Source organism: Diospyros lotus, chromosome 6 (genome assembly GCF_014633365.1).
Source record: "Diospyros lotus cultivar Yz01 chromosome 6, ASM1463336v1, whole genome shotgun sequence".
NCBI lineage: Eukaryota > Viridiplantae > Streptophyta > Magnoliopsida > Ericales > Ebenaceae > Diospyros > Diospyros lotus.
The window spans coordinates 25029551-25041734 of NC_068343.1; the positions used below are offsets into that span (position 1 = coordinate 25029551).

At 33.4% G+C, this 12184-nt stretch overlaps 1 protein-coding gene across 1 annotated transcript; it reads left to right on the plus strand.

Annotated features, from left to right (window-relative positions):
- The first annotated feature begins 205 nt into the window (after positions 1 to 205).
- Positions 206 to 2315, plus strand: LOC127804197 (uncharacterized). The gene is made up of 3 exons (XM_052340999.1): positions 206 to 515; positions 876 to 1001; positions 1838 to 2315. Exons 1-3 carry the CDS (start codon positions 417 to 419, stop codon positions 1985 to 1987), a joined length of 375 nt encoding a protein of 124 aa, XP_052196959.1. The 5' UTR covers positions 206 to 416; the 3' UTR covers positions 1988 to 2315.
- The last annotated feature ends 9869 nt before the right edge of the window (positions 2316 to 12184 follow it).

Below are 12184 nucleotides of genomic sequence, written 5' to 3' on the forward strand. Positions count from 1 at the left end.
AATTATATGTAAGAAAATTTGTTATTTACAAAAAATATTTACCAGATTATTGTGTTGAAATAATCGTGGGATTGAGATGTAAAGAACTTTACAGAAAATATATATTTGATGGTGGAAAAGAATATAATGGGAATGTAATATATTATCCTTTGAAATATATATATATATATATTGCACTAACGTTCATCTTATCTTCTGAGAATAAAAAGTGTAAAACACCGGCCAAAGGGATTCCAATTCTCTCTTTGCCGTTGGATAAAAGGAACTCATGGGCGACGGCTGGCACGAGATGATTCCCATATAAGGAGTGAGGGAGGAGGAAACAAGGAGAAACAGATCGAGGTGTTGGATTAGGTTTGATTTTGCATTTCCATTCCATCTCGGAGAGAGAGAGAGAGAAATTATTTAGAAAATTAATGGCATCACCGGCATTGGCCCAGCAACCCAGAAACAGGAAGGAATGCAACAACCGCAGGGACTTCATTAAGTACTTGCGAGAGGAGACCGAGAAAGCGGTGAGCTGAGTTCTTTGTTTGTTTGTTTGTTTGTTTTTTTAATTTGATCCAAAAACATATGGTTTATAAACATTTTATTTGATGGTATTTGCCAATTTGTTTTTTTCTTTTTTGATGAGAACAGATGTTAATTAGTTGGTACTTATAATGGTAGGGAGAAATTCAAACGAATAGGGACCATTGTCATATTATTTAACTCGGTGCTTATTTAAGCATGTGAAAGGAATGAAGACTTGAAAAATAGTGAAAGGCATATATTAATTTGAATTATCAGTGTATCAGACCCCTTTTACTTTTCTTTTCCTGAGATGTCAGACCCCTTTTAATTATCAAAACTATAAATGCTCAATTTCCATGCAGAAAATTATTGTGTTCCACGGTGGAAGTAAAGCTGCTGAACAAGGTGGTACACTACGTATTCTGGACACTTTAATGGGTCAAAACCCTACTGCGAACTTCCTCTACTTGGATGTGGCTGCCGTGAAGGTAAGGCAAAATTAATATATATATATATATATATCTGTTATTTAATGACTAATAATCCAAGTATATTAATTGGGGTCGTGTCAATATTTTAGAGTCAAATAAAAGTTCTTAAATTAATGCCTTCAAATATAATATTATATGCATCTAATAATAATGAAATTTCCATTACAGACCCTGTTAAGAACGCAAGGAAATAACACAAATATAAGAAATAAGGTAAATATTAGTTATATATTTAGTGACAATTTATTATTATCAATAAATTGTCAAAATATTTTCTTGAATATGGGGAGTTTCGCCTATGGGAAAATTAGATAATTTTAATATTTAATTTTTTTTAAAAAAGTTCATGAAATAAATAAATAATTATTCATAAAAAATTATAATTTTAAAAGTATTTCAAATAAATATCATCTATGAGAATTATAATTCTAATAGAATTAAAAAAATATTAAGATAGATGTTATCTATAACAATCCTAATTCTATACTACTTAGGATTATTTCATATTCTTTTATAAATAAATAGACACTTATTTAAAAAAATATATATATCTCTAATACCAATAAAACGCTTTTTTACGGTTTTCAATATTTTTAGTGTCTAACTTAAGTATTAGAGTATTTGTACAAAAACTCTCCCTGTATCTTCTAACTGTTTCTTTCTTAGCAGACTCGAGTAATCAGACGATAACATTTTCATTCAAATAAATTTATTATTGTATTTTAATAATAATAATATTATATTTATTAGACTAATTAATCTTTCTAGTGGACAAGGGCTAATCCTAGTATCATACGCTATCTAAATGTGGCATGCGTACATAATTTATGCAGTCGGTAGCCAACCAGTTAGGGATTACGGACGACAATGTGCCGACAGTGATACTATACAGATATGGAGGGGATGCGCCGGTTTGGATTTCGCCAAACGATTCGGCTCAACTGGACTCAAGAGTTCGTAACTTCTTGGGGAACAGTAGGTGATCCATCCATCCGTGGTGTCTACTTGTTTTGCTGCTTTTGAAGATGGGGATGACCATGAACAACGTGACGTTCTTAATTGTTGTTTTATCTATATATATATATATATATGTATGTATGTTATTGTGACGGTTGGTTTGCCGGCGCCTACGAATAAGACAGACTAGTGGATACTCAGTGTGGCTTTGTTTTGCCATGTGAAACGGAGGGAGCAGTATTGACTGTATTGTGTTGCGGAGCTTATATTTTATATACACACATATGCATGTAAGATGAACATGTAGTATTTTCATATATATATAGTGATTGTCTGGCTTTTCATTTTTCTCTACACATCTAGCTCATTTGGGGAAGGGGCTGAAACGACCTATGAATCTGGAGATAGCCCTCTCTCAAATCTGCTCCCGAATCCGCCTATGATGGAATGGGATTCTCTTATTTGGACACTTTCTTCACTTACATGAATATTAAAAAATCAAGCATATATAATCAAGCATAATTGTGTACTTGAATTATTAGCGATCGTTGATAATCAGTCTGAATAATTTGTATTTGGATTTTGAAGCAGTACTAATTAATAGCAAAATATGCCTTTTACTGTGCAAGTGAAAAGGATATCTAGTCTTTTATTTATAATATAATTCATTAGGTTCCTTTCTTAGGAACAAGCTCAACATTGCCTAGTCTCTCAACCCGTTGGGCACCCACACCAATTGTCTAACTCTTAATGAACTAAAGATCCATTAGGATTGGACAAACTATTGTATGTATCATATTATGACAACAATAACAACTAATAAATAAATCAGAACAATTATTAATTCCAAAAATAAACTGAAAAAGTATTTGTAACAGACTCAGAGCAAACTACAGAAAATAATGAAATGCATATGGAGACAAAACTACTATTGCCCACAAGAACAATTTGGCAGACACGAAAGGGAAGCGACTAATCTAATTGAGAGAAATTGAATTGACTTCTTCCTTCACACCATTTGAAGCACCCGTTCCACAATTGAACTCTCACTTAAAAATTTTAAAAAATCTGAAATAAGTTGAACTCCAATGCACAAAAGGGATATCATGTGGGGAATCGGCACAAGGAATATGCACGAGTTTTTATATAAAAAATATTTTTTTTTATAAACTAATTGCAAGAATTTTCATGGTAAAACAAATAAAAAATTTTCAAGAAAATTCTATTTCTATGTAAATTATTTTCTATTTGAAACTAGTCAAGAAATCCATACATTCAATTTCATGTGAGTATACTAAGCCGAATCATTCTATATAACAATTATTTATCACATCTGAGCTAGATGTTGAATATATTTCATCTCTGAAATTAGAGAGAAAAAAAATTCGTCACTGGAATATATTCCATATCTGAAATCAGAGAGAAAGAAAAAACTCGCCTCTAACTTCAGAAACAGAACAAATTTTGTCTCAAATTTTAAAGACAAAAAAAAAAAAAATCATCTCTAAAGTCAACTCTCTAATCTAGAGACCAAAAACATCTCATCTCTATAATTAGAGACTAAAAAATTCTGTCCCTCTCTAGATAAAAACACTGAGAAGGAAAAACTTTTGTCTCTGACATTAGAGATGAAAAATTTCAGTCTTTAAATCCGTCTCTGAGTACAAAAAATAAAATCAAAAATGAAAAAAGCCCTCTCTAATTCCGTCTCTACTAGTCTCTAAATTCATCTCTAAAACTTTTTTTCCAATTCTATCTCCAAATTTGTCTTTGAGAGGGAAAAAAATTCTCTCTCTAAAATTCATGTCTAAAATCGTTTTACTTTAGTGAAATATGCCATTGAGCAAACAAAATATGTAATGACCCTAAATTGGGTCTAGGTGCTTTTAGTATTTAATTTTAGGTTAAGGGCATTCTAAATGTGGTTCGAAGTATTTTAACAATTTATGATAAATTATTTTGATGGCATAATATGATTTTGGATTAATATGAAATTTTCTTGGTGCATACGATCATGAATTTAAGTGTATGGGTCTAATTTTTAAGAATTTGAGAAATTAATATTTTGGACTCCATTTAGTTAGTTGATGAGTTATGGGCTATCAAATGGGCCAATAAATTGTTGAGTTGGACCTGGCTCTAATGGTAAAGAAAATATAAATAATAATAATAATAATAATAATAATTGTGACAATTTGAAATTTTTTCTCAATTTTTAATTACAATTTAACCAAAATCATACAACACACCAAATACATGGGCTGAGGTTCTGCCCTAGAATAGTATAACAACGGAAACTAAATGGTCATAAACCAATCACTTAGGGGCTTAATCATATATATCAACATTACAACTAGACAAATCGGACAAAACATAATATCTAAGCCCCTGATCGTATCTCATGCCTCATGGATCTTTTAGTCGGAATTGCCTTGTACACATAGCCACCCAAGACTAACACGCCAAATGGTCTAGCCATTGCGTTAGCTCCCACATTTGGAATGATAGTAAAAACAAAATGAGCCACAAGGCTCAGCAAGCATAATAAATAAATGGAGGTAAGGTTAAGCACAAATCTCTCACACTGGAACACATTCCACTATCAACAAGTAAGATAGACCAAAACCAGAAATAACCATACTCGACATAGGCCTTGCTAGACAGAGGTAATCCAGGAATAAATCACAATTGAGCACATCTCGCAACATAACAATAACAAAGATGAGAATACATCCCTGACCCCAAAGTACACCCGCACGAAGTGCAATGCAGCATATGAACATGGCATGCCATATGGTGCAACATAAAAACTAGTACTTCGCATAAATAAAACAAAGCACATAACAGTCCTTGGGGCCCACATAAGAAATGCACATCCTAGCACCCAAGTTTTAGCACACAAACCCGTTACAGCCATGAACTGGCTGACATCAAACCCATGAGCCCGAGGCTCCCACAACACGATCCACGAGAGCCTGAGGCTCTCATCACAACCACAAATCGGAGTTCCCGAGTCATAGGTATTTAGAGCCCAGCTCACACTCATAGCTATCGAGGGTCAACTCCCTACCACAATCCATAACCACATACCATATCAATCGGTAACCATGCAATGCAACAGATAATAAATGCAATAGTTCTTGCAGCATTAACGTGATGATAAAACCTCCATATAAACCAAGCATTAGGCCATGCTACGTCCATATAGGAACCCACACATGCAAAATGCTCTAAATGCACATGCTCGCCTATCGTACCCAAGTCGGCACTCAACAGGCCAACCGGGTTATTCCAGTGTGCACACTTCCCTGTTCATATAAAGCATGACCCCCCAAAGAATGTAAGCCCAAACCCATGCACTATAATGTCATGCGATATGTCACATAATGGCAGAACCGATCAACAGTGATCAAGTACCGATCGACAATTTGAGTCTAGGAATAACCGGTCAACAGCCGCCCTCGGCTAGATGACAGTTCGCTCCAGTGTCACAAACAATCAATACGTTACCTCACTGGACGACAGCTCACACTGCTTGTCACTACCACTTACGCCCACATGAAACTATAACCACATCATGATAGACACAACACCGAAAGTGGGTGTCTGGTGGTACCAGCTTGCCCGACCTGTCTATAATCTATCGTAACAGATGATAACTGACACCCATACATCCAACCATCAACTGCCACGACCATATGATCGATGGTCAATACCTGTATATCCCACACCCTACAACTCACATAAGAAAATTCTGAGACTTCTGGTTACAACAACTTACCCCAAGAGGTATCGACAACCATCATTAACTCACTAAGAACCTAACCCCAACTAGGTTCGGCATCATTTCCAAGGAAGTGGGGGCGATACAATACCCCATAAGCACTTACAAAATTAAACCCCGAAAGTCTCTTATTTAATTTAATTTAATAAAATTCGTGCATAATAATTAACTATAACATACACAATTAATTTTTATAATCAAATCGGGTTGAGGAAGGATATAGAATTCATAAATCGAATGAGAATCACGAAGAGAGTAAAGAGCTTGCCTTGAATTAACTGATTTCGGTATCTATACGCCCATACGCCGTTAATTTACCATAAGCTGCAAATTAGTTTAATTTAACTAAAAATTAATAAAACTGCACCCTAAATTAAATTTCAATCATATAAATTTTATTCACATAAATTACTTAACTTACCTGTATATTCAAACTTTAATTTAACTGCATTTTTCTTATTTTTCTCTGAATTTTTCTCTCAATTTCCATTGCTGTGCGCGCAGCTTCTTCTTCTTCAATTTCTTCCTTCTTCTGTTGCTGTTGATTCTTGCCGATTGCACCTGATTTACTGCCTTAAAAAGGCAAAAGAGGGGCGCCCAGCGACGGCCACGTGGCAGCCCAATTTTACCCCACCGCCTTTCACCTCCGAAACAATGTCGTTTGGGGCACCTCTTTGCTAGAAAATCCCAGCTTCCGCCAAACACAGTCACATGCTCCTACCAATTTTCCCTTTCAATTGACTTTTCTCCCTCATTTCTTCCCAGCCACAGCGTTTGACCTTCACATGCTAGGGGCACACACACACATATATATTAATTGAGGTGGCAGCCCGTGGAAGTCCCCTTCATCCCCACTTTCCTTGCTTTTATAACACACATGATATGTTTATTAAATTAATAAAATATGGTATTAGCATAACTTGTGTCAACTTAAACTAATATTTGCTATCACTATACTATATCTTCACATATATGCACATCACTATGCTCGGCCACTTAAGATTCCCTTCACTTCCCTTATTCTATTATTATTATTTTTTTAAGTATATCCCATGCAACACATCAACTATTGTGTTAATATTTTTCTTTATTAACTATAAACACTTAACGGTAATTTAATTCCTAAAAAGAAAATATAATACATTTAATATTCTCCACTAAATTTCTCAAATCCACAAGATCTCAATAGATCATAGTTAACTTTGAATACAAAATTTAATGATTATTATCTGCCCTTGAATTAGTGGGATGTTACAATAATAATAAAGTAAATAAATAAAAACGTCTAATGCCTAAAATACCCTAGAAAAAACTGTCTATTAGAGGGGCAAATATGTCTATTTTTGAAAGCAAGCGCAACCTGCAGCCCTCTCTCTCACTTTTTGCTTCTTGTTTCTGTGCACCTGATCCTCTGGTACACCTGTCCTCTTATTCTATTCCTTTTTTTGCAGTGATTTTCTTCCCTGATTCTATTTCCATTGCTTTCATTCTTCTCCAACTGTTACATAGCCTCCTTCTTCTTCGTGTTCTTTTTCTAGTTTATCACCTTTTTCTTCTTCATCCGTTTTGTTGTTGGCGGCTGGAGCTCATTGAGAGAGTTTCAAGTTCTTCTATTGGAACATCTTCAGATAAGTTCTCTTACCCATTTTTATTCCAATGCAAGTTCTTTTCTTCATCTATCTCGTCTTTGTTTTCTGTTGAGCTTTTGTGTGGAATATATATATATATTGGTTTGCTACCATTGTTTACTATTATATTATTTCGTAAACTTAAATCTTTGATTCCCGATGAGTTGTGGGTTTAGTTGATGTCTCTAAAAAGGATTTAATCATCTCCAGGTTCTTTCAGTGAATGGCATTTATTTAGGTTTGAATTAATACAGAATCCTTGATCGTTCTGTATCTGTGTAAAAAGGAAGTTTTAAGCTATAATCGAATGTGTTTTTTCCCCATGCCTCATTCAAATCATATACATATACATATGTTCGGCACCCCATTCGAACCGCCCACTTATATATATATATATACATACGTATGCGTAACCAGAAAAGCTACAAGTCTAGGAACTCTCCCATGTTTCGTGCAACCTCCTATAATGTTGGGATAGTCATATGTATACTTTCTGTTTGATTTTAATAACTACCTGAGGTATGTATATATACCCATGATCTGATAGCCCCTCACCCACATATATATCTATACATATATGCATACCCAACTAGCCTTCGGATGCCCAGGCCCCTGTGCATATTTGGAAGCCCACACACACACATATATAGATATGTACATATAATTACCCACACCCAAGCTACTGGATGCCCTACTCAAAGCAAACCCATTTACATTCACTTATATATATATATATACAAAGTCCTCATATATAGTCGGCAGAGAAGATTCATAGTCGACAGAAGCTTGAGCATAGTCGACAGATCATAACCCATAGTCGGCTATTCACAAGCCCAGAGTTGAGTATCCATAATTCCATAGTCGACTATCCATAGGCACAGTCGACAGACCATAAGCCCATAGTCGACTATCCATTTGAAAAATCTGAACGCTTAACATTTCCTAGTTTCTTTTCTTTTGAAAGAAAGTTGAGATTATCAAAAGGTTAGTAATTTTGAATCTTAACACTCAACCTTACTTCCTATAGAATTCAAGAAAGATTGATTTTCATAACTTTGCTTCAAACTTATTTATAGATTTGAAGATTGATTTTCATATAGTCATTATCAAAACTATTTTATTTTTCAAGAGTAAAATATCAATCGATTTAATAAATTCTTGAATAAATTACTATAGCGTGTGCATATTTGATGTGAGTGAGAAGCTACCCAGGATTGTGGGATGGGCAGAAATTATTTGTATAAGCAAGGAAATAATTTGTGAGATGAGATTTCATGATATCTATATATATATGTGGAAAGGAATGCATGATATGTTCCGTACATGTTCAGCATGTGCATGTTATGATACTTTGTATTATTTATCTTTGTACACTCATTATTTTGCGCAGAAGAAAATGGTACCCTAGAACACCTAGCACGGGACGAGGTGGCCATAGCTTGGCAGGTTGGCTCCATATTTATTGGTGAATTTTTATTTACACGATGCACTTCGGCATGTGTTAATTGATGGCATGCGAGCCTACGAGATTAGATTCTGACACTTAATTTTATATGCACATTGCATGGTGATATATGGTGGTATGATACATTTAACTTGGGATTGATCAAGTCTTAAATTGCGAATCTTGTATAAAACTATCGAGTTCTTGATTACTCTTTTTGGTATCACCATATTCTTGATTCCTATTTATTGTTCATTGTTCCTAGAACTTGTTGAGTCTTGTGGTTCACTTGATCTTTTTTACCATTCCAGGTAAAAGGAAGGTCGTTTTTGGGGGCGAATTTAGTGGGACTAAAGCCTAAGGATAATGGTGTACGGAGACGTGTCCTAACTTGAAGATCCTGTTTAGCATTTTTGTGATGCTTGAGATGAAATAATTTTTATTTTGTTAGTTAACATTAGAGCCTCTTATTTATTTTGTATGGCCTCTGAGACCCAAACTTATGAGATATTGGAAGTGTAACTGAACCTTAATTTAGTTTCCGCTACTAATAATGAATTGAGCTGTTTGTTTTATTATGGTTTGTTCTATATCATCTCTGTGATGACCTCCTTTCGAATATCCTATGCTAGCAGGAATATTCGAGAATGGGCCTTTACAAAATAAGTAATAAAGGTTCTGTCCTGATACACTAAACTATGTGATTTTAACATAAACAATTTGATATAGAGGAGTAAAAATATTTTAAAATAGTTTTTACCCCATAAGAACGGCAATTTCAATGAAATAAATGATATGAAAGTATGATATTTGTCGAGCAAATAAAAATCATCATTCACAATCATGTGTTGTCTATTCACTTTAATCGTGTTCGACTTTAAAGAATGAACTCAGATGCAAGCTTTCGATGAATTAGGTAGATCAAAACATGCTAATGACTCATTCCCTAGTCCTTTCTTCTTTGTATTTTTTTTAGGATGATCGTTCTTACATGATTTTTGATATTTGTGTCCTCGGTTATGTTAAAGAAAGTAAATCGCAGGTTGGACTTTTGGCTCTTGCGTAGAATGAGAATCAAAGTCACAACCCACTGAATTAACACTGACATATTGCTTATTCGACCACTTGATTTATGCCTTAGAGACTTCTTTGTACCTTTCTCTTCTTTCATCTTGGAGTGGTCTCTCTATCTAGGCCTCTATGTGTTTGTATACATCCACCAATGAATATCTCTACTTGAAATTAGAAAATCTATTCCTTTATGAATTTTGAGTATGACATATATATATTCTTATTTTTATATTTATTTAGTTCCTGTTTATTAATAAAGATATAAATAAAAAACAGTAATATAGAAAGCATTTTAGATAAAAGTATTTTTTATTATTTTTGTTAAATTTATCTGACAACACTTAGAAAAAAAGTTAAGTAACTTCTCATCTAGCATTTTTTAGATATGTTTATCTATTTTCCTCATTTATATAAACATATCTTGGACCTTATAAATAAGAAAAAAAATAACGCATATTCCTTCCAATGTATTCTAAAAAATTTAACAAACGGTTTAATAAAAAATTTGAAAAACTTTTTAATCTTATCTTAATAATTCTATATCTTAGTTTGAAAAATATTCTAATTTTATTTTAATATAATCTTATATTACTTATTTGAACAAACCGTGTCTTACTAAAACATGTTTACCTATTTCTACATGAATTTGGTTGGGCATATGTATATGTTTTCATATTACAACAAGGATTTGACATATTCCATTTCAAAATGGATTCGATTATATAAGTCATTCTCCATCAAAGAATTAGTTTGTATTCAAAATTTAAACAGATGAGATTTATCTTTTGCTTATTTGTTTTCAAATTGACTGTACGCAACTTTACTGTAATATATTTGTATATCTATTTTATTATCTCTTTTTTTTTTCATTATTTGTGTTTTAGATTATTTTTTAAATTTGTGTGCGCGCGCGCACACATATATATAGCAGTTGACCGTGCTAAGTATGTGTAAAGAGAATAAAATTTTTACATTTGATAGTAATGGTTTATATTTTTTTAACTTTTTAGACAAAATTTTAAATAAGGTGAGTCCTGATGTAGTGGTAAACTTATTTAAAAAATATATTTCTTATTTAAAGATCGTGAATTCAAAATATATTTCTTATTTAAAAATCGTGAATTCGTGAATTCAAATCTCGTTAATGCAGTTAATTTTTATTTTTTAAACAAAATACTTAAAAGATATTTTAAAAAAATATTTTATTAATAGAGTTAGAACTAACATTACAAAGTCCATCTTCAAATAAGTTCTAAAATTATTTTAATTAGCTTGCTTATTATTATTATTCTATTGTCCATTATATATTTTCTAATTATCTTGTAGATATTAGTCAATATATAAATATATTTATATCTTTATATCTTCTTTATTCTTAATTTTTTGCTAAAATATTCTATTGTCCGCCGCTCGCCACTGTCACCACCTGCGCCATGCTGTCATCCCTTGCGTTCGTTACCATCGCTATTGCCATCCTTCTCCGCTGCAGCCGTAGCAGGCTGTCTGCCGGTCGCCACTATCACCGCCTCCACCATCAGCCGTCATCCATCACGTTCGTCGCCGACGCTGCCTCCATTCTTCTTCCTCGTCATTGCCTTCGACGCCATTTTGCCGCCGTTTGGCTCCTGCCATTTTGCTTTTTTGGTTCTTGCCATTGCCTTCCGCCTCTGCCATTCCCTGCCATTTTGCCTTGGTTTAATTGCTATTTGTTGGAAGTAAGGAACACAAATTTTTTTGTTTCTGTTTCTTCCACTCTTAAGCTATGGTTTGAAATTGAGATTTGAATTTTGGAGTCTTAAGTTTCAGTCTGATGTCAATTAAATTGAACTTGCAATATGAGAAACAATTATTCTTCTTGTTGTATAATATTAACCATACAACAATTGCGCTGATTGTAAATGGACATATTCCTTGTTAATATTAAAGTTTAACTGTCTTTTAAATTTTAGATGCTTTCTTAAATTTTTCAGTGGTCGCCTAAACACATTCCCCATTTTCTATGTATTTGTATCTTTCTATGATGGACAAGTTGTTATTTGTGAAAGCATGTTTCATATTGTTTAAGGATTGGCACATGTCGACATTATTGGTGGTGGAGCCTCAATTTAGCCTTTGATTAGTTATGGGGGAGGATATGTCTTTCTTTCTGTTTTTGATAAATCTTTTTTTTTTTGCTAAATCAGATCAGAATTGCTGGGTTTAGGAGTTGAAACTTGTCAATACCTCCAGAAGATCAATTAGAGAACAAGATTTCAGGTAGGACTTCTATGTTAATAATTTGATTCTGTACTAGTGA